Source organism: Tachypleus tridentatus, chromosome 4, assembly GCF_004210375.1.
Source record: "Tachypleus tridentatus isolate NWPU-2018 chromosome 4, ASM421037v1, whole genome shotgun sequence".
Classification (NCBI taxonomy): domain Eukaryota; kingdom Metazoa; phylum Arthropoda; class Merostomata; order Xiphosura; family Limulidae; genus Tachypleus; species Tachypleus tridentatus.
Window position 1 is genome coordinate 99,677,510 of NC_134828.1, and position 15,843 is coordinate 99,693,352.

At 32.3% G+C, this 15,843-nt stretch overlaps 1 protein-coding gene across 6 annotated transcripts in view; it reads left to right on the plus strand.

Moving 5' to 3' along the window:
* Positions 1 to 15,843, plus strand: part of LOC143249759 (dymeclin) — a 65,777-nt gene that overhangs the window by 36,927 nt on the left and 13,007 nt on the right. For all 6 annotated transcript variants that reach the window (XM_076500135.1, XM_076500137.1, XM_076500133.1 and 3 more), the window contains 9 exons: positions 1,300 to 1,425; positions 2,209 to 2,324; positions 3,867 to 4,058; positions 6,651 to 6,832; positions 7,204 to 7,329; positions 9,856 to 9,969; positions 11,616 to 11,710; positions 13,115 to 13,220; positions 14,336 to 14,518. In XM_076500135.1, the coding sequence (XP_076356250.1) occupies positions 1,300 to 1,425; positions 2,209 to 2,324; positions 3,867 to 4,058; positions 6,651 to 6,832; positions 7,204 to 7,329; positions 9,856 to 9,969; positions 11,616 to 11,710; positions 13,115 to 13,220; positions 14,336 to 14,518 (1,240 nt within the window). The remainder of the gene's footprint in view (positions 1 to 1,299; positions 1,426 to 2,208; positions 2,325 to 3,866; positions 4,059 to 6,650; positions 6,833 to 7,203; positions 7,330 to 9,855; positions 9,970 to 11,615; positions 11,711 to 13,114; positions 13,221 to 14,335; positions 14,519 to 15,843) is intronic.

Consider the following 15,843-nt stretch of genomic DNA (forward strand, 5'->3'; position numbering starts at 1 on the left):
TTTAAAAGTCCCCAAACTCAAGGCTTATCTTAAGATTTTTCCATGGCTTATTCACATGCCTCATAAATATCAGATGTTTTTTTTAAATTACCTTTATATATATTCCATTATGAGAAGAAAAACAATCATTACATGTTGGTTCTTAAGTAATTTTTTTCATGATTTTTTTAATGCATAGAGGAAAAGGATGGATGAATGATCAATTACGAGGTCTGTTAAAAAAATATGCGGACTGTTTGAATTACGCAGCTCCAGTTGGTTCCAGGGGAATCCGCTTGGTGTCGCTAGGTTTACACAGATCAGTTGATTACAACACCATTTCCCGATTGCAGATATCTTCATTTGTGTATTAGCTACGTGGTTTTAAGTGAAGTGCGATTTTTTCGTTTGGGGATTTCAGAATGAATGACCTGAAGGAGCAACGACTTGCTGTGAAATTTTGTGTTAAACTTGAAAAATCTGTGACTGAAACTTTTGCTGTGCTTAACATGGCTTACGGTGATGTTGCTATTAAGCGTACGGCATGTTTCAAGTGGCATGAACATTTTAAGGATGGTCGACAGTCCATTGAAGATGATGAGCGTCCTGGACGTCCTTCCACATCAATTGACGACCCACACATCGACAAAATCAACACCCTGGTGCGGGCAAATCGACGTTTGACTGTCAGGGAGCTTGCTGAAGAGTGGGATATCAGTTGGATATTGTTACGAGATTTTGATTGAAAAATTGAAGATGCACCGTGTTGCTGCAAAATTCAGCCCTCAGAACTCATGAGTTTTTGGCCAAACACTTGATCACTGTTCTTCCCCACCTCCCCTACTCACCTGACCTTGCTCTTTGCGATTTGTTCTTGTTCCCCAAACTCAAAAGTCCCTTGAAAGGAAGAAGATTTGAGACGATTCCCGAGATTAAGGCAAATGTGACGAAGGAGCTGGAGAACATTACAAAAGAAGTGTACCAGGACTGTTTCAACAAGTGGAAACACCGTTGGGATAAGTGTGTGCGTTGGGGAGGAGAGTACTTTGAAGGGGTCCCAGACCTGTAACTTCTAAATAAAGTACATTTTGTTTTATGACGTCAGTCCGCGTATTTTTTTAACAGCCCTCGTATGTTCAATCAGTGTAGGGAATAACAGGAATTAACAGTGTTATAAAATTGATAAAAGTAAATTATAGGAAACATTATCTGATTCTCTAGATATAGGTTACTGATTTTGAACCATTTAATATAAAATAATTTTCATTTTTTGTCATACAAAATCACATTCTTGAAACAGTTTTCTTTGTTCCATTGTAGTGATTTTACATATGCTATACATGTAGAAGCTGTCAATACAATTCTCGTGATTTTGTCAGCTCAGATGTTTTCTGCCAGACCTGCTTCTAAGTCTCTTATTTACAGGTTAATAATGCAAGGAAAATGGTAAGTCTATTTTATATTAAATATTTCAGTATTTTAAATCTTTCAGAAGCAAAATGTTGATGTGTAGAGGTTGGAGATCAGATACTATGAACTATTTTACATACTGCTGTGTAGGATTTTAAAAAATTAAAAAGTATTTCTCATTGGCAATGGTTTTTAAAAGTATCTTCCAGTTGTTATTTATATTAATTAATTCTCTAATTTATCAGTGAATAATAGGTGAGTACAGTATCAATAAGTGGTCTAGTGGTTGGCATAGAGTTACAGTTCAAAAGGCTTAAAGATTTGTACCACTGAGTGCTTTTTGCACTTTCAGCTGTGGATAGATTAAAACAGTGACAGTGAATTCCATTATTCAGTTCAAAGATGAAGATGGCATTCAAAGATGGCAGCAGGCACTGCTTATTAGCTGCCTTCCATCTGGTCAGGAGTTCAAAATTAGGGATAGCTGTACCTGTAGTATAGAGGTCTTTAATGAGGTGCTGTTCTGGTTGAAAATACTAACTCAAACTTAAAATAATCAGTGACTTTATGATGGTGTTTGTTTTTGCATATATATAATTTTTTTTCTTCTTTGGTCATTGTGAATCAGATGGCTTTATCAGATGGAATTGGTTTCTGTTTATGTTTTGGATGATATTTTTATAATTAATTAAATGCATTATTTTTTATTTATATTTATACTCTAAGGTAATTGATTACTTTTCTGTAACTTGTTTAATAAAAATGTTTAAAAACTTTTCTGAATAATTTTCATGTTTGAAATATTTTACATCATTTCAGCTCAATTCATGCCTTTCTGTTAGTGAAAGTGCTTCTCCAAAATTTTGTTAAGCAAGAAGTTCCACCTTATAGGATACATGGGGATTCTCATGGGAGTATAATCATAGGCCTAGCATGTAAGTACTTAACCATAGGTTACAGGTGCTTGAAGATACAATATTGTTTTAATATTGTAACTGAAACCTATCACACTAAATATATAATTATTTTTAAATTTTTACCTCCATGTACTTGAGTGTTTCAATAAAATGATAATGAAAGTTATATTCAAAAGTTCTAGACATTCCATTTAATCTGTTCAACTTCATAAAATAAAATAACATAGATAGACTAGATTATTAGCAGGAGTTTCTTTCTGTACATATTCTGAAATAAATGAAAAATGTAACTAATGTTACAACCAGGAGAATTGTTAGTTGAGGACAAAATTGAATGGTTTTCGGTTGACAAAAATATATAAAACTTTCCTATAAAAAAAGTAGAACATTGTAAGACCTTTGTGATTGTACTAATCAAATTGAGATTAATAAATCATAAATATGAGTGAAATATCCCATTACAAAAATGTACTGGTGTACTGCACCACTTATTTTACTTACATTTCTTTCCCTGTTTTCTGTTTAGTATTTTATATTTTAAAAATCTTCATAATATGTTGCATTACGTACCTTAAATTAAAATTGTTTGTTCTTTCAGATTTACCCTGTGAATCAACAGAAAGTCTGATAGCTTATAACACTAAAACAAGGTTTTGATATTTGTCGTTGGCACAGCACAGACAGTCTATTGTATAACTTTTTTCTTAACAACAACCAAATCAATCTTCTTTCTGTTATTCAAAGTTATCTTGGAAAATTATCCAAAATTATTTTGAAAGAAAATTTAGGTTGTGTGTGAATTTAAAGAGTTATTGTTAATATAAACTTGTAAAGGTTGTTAATAACAAATTGTTGAAGCTGTTTTGTCCTTCCATAAACAAAACTTTGAATGTACTGATGCCATTAACAATATTACAGAGAATGGGCCAGCTTTAAGAGTTTGCTAAAAAGGTTTATTTTTATAACTTAAATATTATGATATTAAGATTTAAACCTAAAACATTATTAAGAAAGAAAATTAGCACCATTATATTTAACATAAATTTAAGTGGGTAAGACTATTAAAGTTGGCATATCATTTAGCTTTTATTAATGTATCAAATTATTTCAGTAAAGAAACTAAGCAGTATGATTTTTGAAACTTAGTAAACAGAAGTGAAAAGCATTTAACCTGTCATGTTCTACTTTTTCAGTTGTCTTTTTAAGTTGAATTCTAATCTAGAATGTTAAGAGACAAGAACCTCACAAAAGCCATCTTTAACCTGGTGTTATTTATGTATAAGAAAAGTAATACAAACAAAAAATGAATGTGGTGAAGAGGGACATGTTTATGTTTACATGGTTAGCTCAATCCTGCTTGCTAGTATTAAATATTCAATTTTCATTGAGAGTTGGTTCTTCCAAACTTAAAAGAATTATCTCTGCTTCAAGAAGTTCATAAGCTACACAGAAACTTCATAACATTTATTTCACATGTATTATTTTACATTGTTTTCATTTGATCTTACTATTAATAAAATATGTATCCTCAGTTGAAAGTGTTCTGTTTTTCTTTTACAGCAGGTTTGTGGAATGTTTTAACTCTTGGATATGGGAGAAGTGGCAGTCAAAAAGATCAGAGCTCTGAACACAGAGCTGTTCTTGCCAGCCAGAGTCTGCTGTTACTGCTTGTATTGGTTAATCATTGTACATCTGAGAAGGACCTTCCAAACCCATATAGACAAGCACTTTTCTCATTTTCCAGTTCTCAAGGTTAGTAGCAACTTGTATAAGGCTGTTGAGAACTTTTATGGGTCCTAGAGTAGGTTCAGTATGTGAGTGCCCTCTACTGGTTAATTTCCCCCTACTTTCTTCAAGGTCTTCTTTGAAATATTGGTTCTCAGAGAGATTTGTCCCAGCCTCCCTTACCTCTTGGTGGGCCTAAAGATGTAATGGAAATATCTATGAGTGAAAAACTTTAATGAAAATGGTAAAACTACTTGAGAGTTTAGTGACATGATTTTATTTTTTACTGATTTAGTATTTAGTTAACTATTACACACTACTAAACTGGGTGCCTCAGTAATCTATGTATTTTCTTCACATCCATTTCCAGTATTGTAGAGTTCTTCATGTAATTACCAATCAATTTGATTTTTATTTTCATGAGTAATTGTTCACACTTTAATATACACTGCTGGCCAAAATCTTAAGGGCAATGAACATAAAGAACAAATATGCATTTTGCATTGTTGGACTCAACCACTTATTCGAGTAGAGCTTCAAAAGATGAAAATAAGATTGGGGAGACTTTTTAAATATTTGATAGAGAAAATGTGATCACTATGAAATTAGCAAAAATGCTAACTGGTCAAAAGTTTAAGATAATATTGAAACGAAGCGTTAATCGTTAAACTCGTAATGAAATTTAGTCATTTGTGTTCAAGCATTAGCATTGTCAACATCTCCCACTGACATCTCCTGTGTTACATTGGGTAAAAATATGGCAAAGGCTAAAAGGTTGACAGAGTTTAAACGTGACAGAATTGTCGAGCTGCAAAAGCAAGGTCTCTCTCTCAAGGTGCCATCGCTGATGAGATTTGGCATAGTAAAACTGCTGTTGCAAATGTTTTAAAAGACCCTGAGGGATACGGAACGAGAATTGCAAGTGGTCGGCCAAAGAAAATTTTGACGACATTGAGCAGGAGGATTCAATGGGTTATCCCACAAAATACCAGCTGATTGTCGAACCACATTAAGGCTCATACGGATGCAGAATGCAGCTCAAGAATAATAAGACAGCATCTACGAGAGAAAGGCTTTAAAAACCGTAAACATCTTCAAAGGCCATGCCTCCTTCCACACCATGAAACAATTCGGTTAAAGTTTGCTGAGAAGCACCAAACACGGGACCATAGAAAAGTGGAAGAAGGTTGTTTTGTTCTCTGATGAGAAAAAATTTAACCTGGATGGTCCAGAAGGCTTCCAACATTGCTGGCACAAAAAGGATATCCCACAGAAGACATTTTCTACATGACACAGTGGAAGAGGTTCTATCATGATCTGGGGTGCTTTCACATTCCATGGAACAATGGAGTTTCAGGTTATACAGGGGCGTCAAACAGCAGATGGCTACATTGGCATGTTCGAGAGAGCATCCCTATTGACTGAAGGCCCTCGCTTGTGTGGAAATGACTGGATCTTTCAGCAGAACAATGCTGCAATTCACAATGCCTGCAGGACAAAGGATTTTTTCATGGTGAATAATGTGATTCTTTTGGACCATCCAGCATGTTCGCCTGAACTGAACCTCATTGAAAATGTTTGGGGGCAGATGGCAAGGGAAGTCTATAGAAATGGACATCAATTTCAAACAGTGCATGATCTTCATGAAGCCATCTTCACCACTTGGAATAACATTCCAGCCAGCCTTCTGCAAACGCTTATATCGACCATGCCAAAGTGTATGTTTGAAGTTATTTGCAATGACGGCCATGCAACTCACTACTGAGACCTCTTGTTTGCCATTTTCTACCCTATTTAGGACTTCTTTTTGGTACCTAAAAAAGGTTTTTTATTTTTATCTTTCGAAGCTCTGCTCTAGTAAGTGGTTGAATCTAATAAGGAGAAATGCATATTTTTTCTTTATGTTCATTGGCCTTAAGGTTTTGGCCAGCAGTGTATTAGTCTTTCTCAACAATGAACTCTTAGTATAATAGTTTATAAAGTATAATTAAATTCCATTAGAAAATAAAGTTGATAGCATATTTCACACATGAATTGGACATCTGTACATTAACAACTTTTGATTAATAAGTGGTGAAAATGTTTGTGAATGGTGTGTAAACAGTAATTATTCTGAATGTGTTTATTCTGTTTATAAGAAGGCATTTAAAAAAAGTGCTAGTTATACCATATTTTAATTTATTCATTTGATAATACATGGTTTTGAGAATTTCAAATAAATCAAGTAAGTAAGTTATGATTTTTGAAACTTATTACACAGAATTAAAAGCATTGGACCCATCATGTTGTAATTTTTTCAATATATTTTAAGTTAAAGAATTGTTATCTAGAATATTAAGAAACAAGAAAATATACCTGGTGTTATTATATATAATAAAAGTAATTCAGGTAGAAAATTAATGCAATGAAGAGTGAAATATCTTTATATGACTAACTCAGTTATGCTTGATAGTTTTAAATATTTGTGAAAAGTAGCAGGTGTAATAGTGAGTTCTCACATGGGAAAGAATTTAATAATAAAGTCTTACTTTATGCTTTTTTAGTTCTGATATAATTTATTTGTTTTATATTGAATCGGGGATCCACAATTGTTTAACAACGTTTTATTTTCTTCTTTAGAAACAACAAGTAGTTCCTCAGCAGATGAAGCACCTGCCTTTAAAGTTGATTGCTCCAAGTTGTTTTCAACACTGTGTTCCACCCTTCAAGATGACAATACCACATTATTGTTGTATCTGCTTCTCCATCGTAACCCAAACTTCAGAACATATGTCTTGTCACGTACAGATGTGGACACATTGGTAACTAGTACTTCTTTGTCAATGTCATAAACTATAAGAAGAAGAAAGTAATAATTCAGTTTTACAAGTATAACGTTCAAGCAGAGTTATGTATACTTTCAAGGCTTCTTTCTGCATCTGTTGAAGTAGGTTATTTTAAATATAATTTAATGATTTCCAGCAATATTTCTGCAAATCTGTGTTGATGTATATAAACTGGAAATTGTTTTTAGCATGATATAGACATTATAAAGCAAAGCACTTTTCATGATCAAAATACAAAAATTATTAAATAGTAAAATAATGTTAATGTTGATTCACACTTAGAATCAAAAGATACTTTGATGTAGCAGTTTTTCTTAATGTACAGTTTTGTTATGTGATTATAATAGGTTATGCCAATCCTGAAAATCCTATACCAGGCTCCAGAGAGAAGTTCCCATCATATATACATGGCTCTGATCATCTTGCTGATTCTGAGTGAAGATGATTTATTTAATGAAGCTGTTCACTATATAGTAAGAAAACTGATCCTTCACTATTATTTACATAAAATATATATTATTTTACATGTGACATGCATACATTTCCAGATTATGGCTATATATCTAACTACGTTACAGAAGTACATGCAAGGACTGTTCAAGGTGTTGTACTTCTGTAACCTAGTTAGATATATAGTTAAATTCTGAGCTATGTAGGGGATACATTCCTGAAAAACCGTAAATTGAAACCATGTAACTCGAGGTATTAACCCTTTCTCTTAGCATCACTTGCTGTGCATGTCATAAGGTTTTAATAGCTTACATTCAAAATGTTATTGAACTACTTTATGTTATACCAATTAGTGTAGCATAAAATCTCAGTTCACAATCTATATTTTAATGGTACACAAGTTTTAACTTCTTAATTTTATGAGGCAATATTTTAAAAAATCTGAATTTCTCCCTATTGTGACACATGACACATTTTCTCCACATATCTTCTCTTCTCTGTTTTATCCCTCTCCCTAGAAACTATGAAATTAATTGTAAATTACTCAAATAGAGAATCAGACCTTTCTTGTCACATCCTCTCTTTTAGAATTTGTCAGTAGTTTTGCTTTTAATTCTATGTTACCTGTAACTCTGATGTGTGACTTGGTGCATTGTCCAACAGAAACTCAAGAAGAACCCTGAATGAGAGGTTCTTTCTTGCAAGGAATTCCTTCACTTCTGGTACAAATGAATTATGCAGCCAGTTCTCAAAAACAACATGGAAGACTGAGACTTTCTTATTGGAATGCTATACTACTGACAGATTTTTTTTTGTCTTTTTCCATTTTATGCACAGGGATTTTTGCCTAAGTACACTAAAAGGGGTTTGCACTTAAAGTCCTCTAAGGCATTTGCACAAAACAGTAGAGTTAATTTATCTTTACATGCCTTGAAACCACTGGTCACACTTTGTTCTTTGATTAAATAAGTTCTGTTGCCCATTTTGTTCTATTAAAAAAAAGAGAGAGAGATAAAGAGAGTAAGTCCTGTTTTATCATAGTTAAAAACTTTAATAAGTCCTAAAATCTCTTGCTTAAACTTGCTAGCACTGTCCACATCAGCAGATCCAGCTTCACATTCTGCATATTATGGCCCTGAACATATCTGTTCAACCAACTCCTACCTGCAGTCAGTAGCATGGTGGCATCACTACTTTTTATTTCACTTCTGATTACTTGTTTATACAGAGGCAAAGCTTTAGCCCTAATTGCTGCCCTGTCAAGAACTGATCCTTTTGTACTATTCATTTCATTGATTCAAAATTTAAGGAGTTTCTCAAACCTATAAATGAGGAATTATTGTCACCAAACATGACCTCAAACTCACAGGAGTTGTTGTTTTTACACAATCTCTACTTTTTGTTTATTTGTTTTAATGGTATGCATAGTCAATTCATTTGTATTTCTGAGCAACTGACATAGCATAGCACTATTGCCTTCTCACAACTTCTCAAGGATTTTTGTTTTCTGGGCCAAGGAAATAGACTTACTCTCACTTTTGGGTACAACATCACAGTCTTTCTTCAATGCCGTTTTCACAAGTCTTCAAGGGGAGCAGACGAGAGGTGATACTGACACTATGGAAGCAGAAAGTTACCTGAGTGGCTACCTGAGTGATAAACACCACATTAAGCTAGAAAAAAAACAAAGAAACATTAAAAGATAAAATAATATTTCTAATTAGACATGTGGTAATAATAATTTAGGGAAATAATTATGGGAAGGAGAACTGTGAAGGTATAGTAAATGCATATAGAGAAGATGCAAGAAAAGAAAATAAGGAAAGATTAAGGGAAGGGTTAGTGGAATTTAGTATTATTGAAGAGTAAATCATTTAAACCACAAATGGATTAAATGTTAAGTTGAAAGATGGAATGGTGCACGTTTCTCATGATTGAGATTAACATGTCAACATGTTTTGTTTTCTTTTTTCTATAACCTAATTCTATTAAGACATGGTTTCTGTTGCCTGATAGACAGCATCTATTTGAACTATTACATAAACTATTCTTTATTATCAGTTATCCAAGTTTTCTTATCATGTCTTGTAAAATAACCCAAGTTTAAGACTTCAAATCAACAACTGGTCTACCATGTAAGCATGAAGCAGAGTATTGCATGAGTTGAAATGTTGATTGCATAGTATAAAGTGTGTATGTGTGAATCGGTGTAACTCAGGGTTCGACTGTTTTACTCTGAGCTAATTCTGTCATTATTGTGAGAAAAGATACATAGGTGTTTTAAAGAAAAGTTGCTTGTGTATTTTCTTTGTTTTTCTTTTGTAATTATGTAACTGTTATTGAATTTTTATCATAATGCATAAGAATATGAAGATTTTCATACACACACATTTAAGAGGTAACAGTTATCATTAAGCACAGATTTTACATTGTGTAAAATATGAACAATCATCTTGATACAACAGAAAGTTGTTTAGGTTTACCCAAAGAAAATGTTAAATCCTATGAATTTGCTATTTATTAAAGTAGAAGTTTCTTTCTCCCTACAGGTTATTAAAAATATCTCCTGGTATACAGAGCGATCAATATCGGAGATTTCTCTAGGTGGTCTGTTAGTTCTCGTTGTGATTAGAACAATCCAGTTTAACATAACTAGAATGAGGGTTTGTATTCCATTTCATAATTATTATATATCTTATTCGCAGGTTTGTAATAAACTCGCTGACTGCCTATCATATAAAAGTAAAGCTGATTAATGTGTCCTCCGAAAATTAAATCTAAAAACATGTTTTATGAATTTTTTTTTAGAAATTATTTATATTATAGTTACAAAATATGTATAAAGAATGTTTTCTTTTTCTATGATAAAAAACATGAAAAGAAGTGCATTGTACCACTAGGTATTTTATTATGTAATGTGATATCTGCTTTAATCTGTAATTGCATCTGTATTTTTCTGAATATTCAAATATCTTGTTGTAAATATAAGATTAAATATACAAAAAAAAAATAAATGTAAAAAAGAAATAACATAAAATCTCAGCTCAACTATCCAGTGCTATAAGTACTGTGACACCCAGTTCACAAGTAATTCATATTATTTTTAAATACACAATGAAAAATGATAAGACATATTTTAATATTTCACTTGTTATCTGAAAATGGAAAGTTTGGAAAGCTTTTGAAGGAAAAACCCTTTTTTTACAGTGTGGGCTGGCATGGCCAGGTGTTTAAGGCACTCGACTTGTAATCTGAGTCCCTGTCACACAAAACATGCTAGTCCTTTCAGCCAGGGGTGTTATAATGTGACAGTCAATTCCACTATTTGTTGGTAAAAGAGTGGCCCAAGAGTTGGCAGTAGGTGGTGATAACTAGCTGCATAATCTCTAGTCTTACACTGCTAAATTAGGGACAGTTAGTGCAGAGAGCCCTTGAGTAGCTTTTCATGAAATTTGAAACAAAACCAAATTCTTCACAGTGGTGGAGAATTTCAAGCTTGCATGTGGGTTATTATCATACTTTTCATGGCTAAAACAGAAGTTGGTAAAAGAGTGGCCCAAGAGTTGGTAGTGGGTGGTGAAAACTAGTTGCATTCTTTCTAGTCTTACACTGCTATATTAGGGACGGTTAGTGCAGATAGCCCTCATGTAGCTTTGCACGAAATTCAAAATGAAACCAAATTCTTCACAGTGGTAGTAAATTTCAAGCTTGCATGTAGTTTATTATCATACTTTCATGGCTAAAATGGAAGTTGTATAGTATGTCATGTCAGTTGAAGAGTTATGTATTTTGTGGTAAAACATAGCTTAGGTATAGCTCAAGTGATGTGTTTGGGAGACATTTTAACTTTTGATAAACTTACTTCATCCATCTACTTTATAATAACTGTAGTTCAGGAGAGTAATTTTCATAGTTAGCAGAGGATTGAGTCTAATTGTTTATTATCAAACACTTTTCACTCTGAAATAAATATCTTATTTTGATCATGAATTAGAATTGTGCATTTTTTGTATTTTATGTATATCATAGCTGGAGACAGATTTTTTTGTTATACAGATTTGAATTTTTTTGTCTTTACCAAAGGTGAACTCTTTTATTCAAAGTGCATGACAATACATTGTTGAGACTGTTACAAAGTCAGTTTTAAAGAGATTTCACTTAATTCAGTATGTATATTATTATTAATAGTTTTTAAATGTGTGAGTGTGTTGAGTAAGAAGACCTTTAGAATAAAAGTTAATGCATACATGTTCAAATTTGCTTGTAATTTGCACTATATATAATTATTTTTGTGTGTGAAACATTTCAGGACAAATACCTTCATACAAACTGTTTGGCAGCTTTAGCCAACATGTCAAGCCACTTTAAAGCCCTTCACCCCTATGTATCTCAGCGGTTTGTGAGGTATGTATACTTTCATGTTTTTTTGTTTGTTTGTTTTATAAATCACAGATTTCATCTGTAAAATCTGAACAGAATTATAGTTAGTTATTTTTTTCAAAATATTTACACATAAAACATAGAATACTAGTAGTTATACTTGTCTGTTTGTATTACTGAGACTGTTTTCAAGTAGAAAACTGTGTAACTTACAAAATGTACTAAAACGATTCTATGAAAATATTTTGTATGACTTAAGTGTTGCAAAATATTAAACCCTAATCTCTAAGCCTAAGAAATTACCCAAATGTTGCATGAAACATCATAACGTGTAAGACAAATTGATGACAAGTTCATTCAGAATTCCTACACATTTTGGGACTTGTTACTTCATTGGGCTACTTATGTAATTTTTTTTATTATCTTTAGCTTTTAGATTCTAAACTTTCAACACTTGAGCAATTCCATTAGCACTTTGTGTGTGTGTGTGTGTGTGGTATGGTTTAGGTGGGCTTGTAGCTACATTTTTCCACTGGTCCTATTATGATCATGACTAAACCTTATAAGAAACCTTTATTTTTTGAGTCTGGGCCTGTAGCCCCAGTAGTCTCTGTATTAATTTGCCCCTGATATATACAAACACACTGGAGAAAGGAAGATATCATTAAGTGTGGGCTGTTTGTGGTCTTGTCTTTCTGAGATTGGCATGAATTTATTTTTGTTCTATTATATATTATCTTTCACCCACTGTGAAAAGAATCTGTACCAGTTTTATGGGATAATGTTTTAAGGATAATTATTGTTGTTGAAGAATTAGTTTATGTACATTTAGTGGAGTGTTCTTGTGAATATTCTCATGGTTAGTGAGTTAACTAGTTACTGTTCAGCTCTAGTTCACACCTTGTCTTCACAAAAAGAAATTACTTCACATACTTTGTTCCTTGTATAATATTTGATTAGGGAAGACCAAGTTCAAGAGTTGGGTGTGGTTAGCTTTATTCCATGTAGTCAATCACTTCAGAACTGGGGATGGTCAGTACAAATGGTCCTGGTTTAACTTTTTGCAAGTGTTCTAATTAATCAATTAGCCATCTGTCAAAGACTTTGTCATCGTCTAGATTGATCTTCTCTGTAATTCAATTGTTTGGCTAATGAAGCAGTGAATTACATCATTGGAAGTGGAACTTAATGCTAGAGTTCTTGAAATCAACCGGACTTATGATACACGTCTATTTAGAATCTCTTTAAATATTCTAAGACACTGCATGCATTTGTTATTTATTTCCTAATAATGATGAAAATAATAATGTGAAAGTTTCTTTGAAGTATTTAGCTAAATATTTTATACTAAAATATCTCTACAGATGTTCTGGATTTCTGAACATATAAGAACATGTTCTTGATAATTTGTTGTGTTTCATTTTACAGCTTATTTGAACATCTAGCCAAACGGCTTACAAGAGTTGTAGATCAACTGAAGAACAGAAGAACTAGTGGAGGAACAGACAGTGAGGATGACTTCTCTACTGACTTGGTGAGTCCTTTTGATGACTTGTCTGGAATTTTTAATATTTTGCATCACTTTATAATGTACTAAAATAGTGTTGCATATTATAATGCACAACAAGTATTGTATATTACAATGTGCTAAAATAATATTTATTCTTGTCATTTTGACTGTTTTAGCACTGTTTATTAAACATGGAAACCATGATTGGTTTGTGCTATTCATCAGTGATGTTTCAGGTAGAAAAAACATAACTGATTTTTTATCTTAACATATTTATGTGAGAAGATATTGCTAATTTACATATACTTTCATTAAGTTCAATGAAAGGATAAAGTTAGGTTATGTCAATGAAATGTTATTGGTGCAAAGTATTTTATTTTCAATAGGAAATTAATGTACCAAAAATTTACATATGGTTTAGATGAAACATGCAAAAAATAAAAATAGGATGTGGATTTTCAGAATTATGTAATTAGTTGATGCTTTTTTAAAGAAAGATGAAACAAAAAACAGTATATCTGCTTCACAGCAACTGCTAAATGCTAGTATTACTTTATCACCTACAATAGTTTCATTGCTCTCTAACAATTATATTTGGCTTATATTTAACCCTCCTGTTTTATGTTTGTTTTTAGTTAATTATTCATCAAGTCTAGTTTGTTAGTATCAATTGTTTTACATCTTCAAAGTTGTTTTTTTTGTGTGAAAAACTTGGTAGTGCTTAGTTCAAAAAATGATACTGTCTGTCCAGCATACCTATCTCTATAAGTAGATAATCAATAAATTACATTACTTGATTAGATTGAGTACTTTTTGAAGTTTTTTAGAATTTTACAGGTGCTTTGAATAGTTTTATACCTGGAAGGTTTTTCTTCGTAAAAGTAATGGTGGAAAATTTGATGGTGTAATGGTTTTAAGGTTTATCTTTTTTTACATTATAAAGTTTTATGGTTACAATGACTGAAGTAGTAACTGTTTTCTTGGTGATTCTTTTCAGTAATTAATACATGTGTTAAAATTATTATAACTATTAAGAGAAACATCTCAGTGAATAAATGACTTGATTTTCTGATATTTTGATTTTTCATATTTAAGTTTGTAGACAGTGTTTGTTTCTTAAGCTAAGTTTACTTTTTTAGATGCTTGATTTGTCAGTTTTAGAGGAAGTTCTGCGGATGGTTTTAGAAATTCTTAATTCCTGTTTAACACATCAGTTAGCACACAACCCTAACCTCGTGTACACACTTCTTTATAAACGTCATGTTTTTGAAGCTTTTCGCACTCATCCAACTTTTCAGGATATAATACAGAACTTGGAAACGGTAAGAAATATTATTTCATGTGAGTAATGTTGTTTTAGAAATATTCCTGTATAACACAGAAAGCAAAATAGTTTTTAGAACTAGTAATTTTCACACATGTAAATATATGTAAGTAAACAATACTAATGATAAAAAATTACATGAAAAGTATGCAGGTGATAAGTCAGTATGCTATAAAAATGATAAGTTAGTATAAAAATCAAAACTTAGATGTTTAGCATGTATTATGGATTTGTCATGGAAGAGGTTAGTTGTGTAACTATTACAAAACTATTAGGGTAAGGGTTGATTGTTCCAATTACCAACATTTTGTAATAACTTTAACACTCCTACGAAAAGTGGGGCCTAATAGGCCCCAAAGCAACTTGAAAGGTTATTAATATTAGGCTAATAATTTTGTATTTAAATGAAATTGCCATTTAAATCCATTAATGAATGGATTAATGAGATTCCCACTGTCCCTATCTACTATCTAGCGAAACCACAGCCAGGGGAACAGGCTTGGAGAAATCAGGACTAGAAACGTCTTTTCATAGGAGTGTTAAAGAATAGTGTTTGGGAGTCAGAAGTATAGGGTGGTTTATTTCTGCTGCAAGATTCTTCTAACATCCATGTTTTATGTAACAGTATTAGGAGTATCTTCCTTCCCACATCTGATATGAACCCTATTTGTGAAATCCTCTGCAATCAATTTTTTTATGTTTTGGAAACATCTTTGATTTAGACTTCAGCATATAGCATGATAAGTCAAGTTTCTGGTAGTCTTATAGTATTTTCAGGGAAACAATCAAGAGTCCAGTACCAGAGAAACAATTGCATTGTTAGACTCAAGTCTTATTTATGGAAAGTGGAAGTACAAGTGGCTAATAAACCAGTCATTCAAATTGATGTATGGAATATTTATCATGGTTTTATTTGGACCAGTACAATGGTGGGATATTTCAATTTCATCTTTTTCAAGTTAATAAAAGAAGCTGATTGAAGTATTTTTTCATGCCTACACTCAAGGAACAAGCACCAAGCATGCATACTAGAGCAATGAAAGATGTAGGAGTTGAAAAAGAAGAAATACTGGTGTGGTTGAATCAATTAATGCTACACATAAACCAACAAACTGTGCTAGCAAATCCATGTAAACCAACAAACTGTTAGAATCAATTAATGCTACACATAAACCAACAAACTGTGCTAGCAAATCCATGTAAACCAACAAACTGTGCTAGCAAATCCATGTAAACCAACAAACTGTGCTAGTAAATCCAAGTAAACCAACAAACTGTGCTAGCAAATCCATGTAAACATGCTAGCAAATCCATGTAAACCAA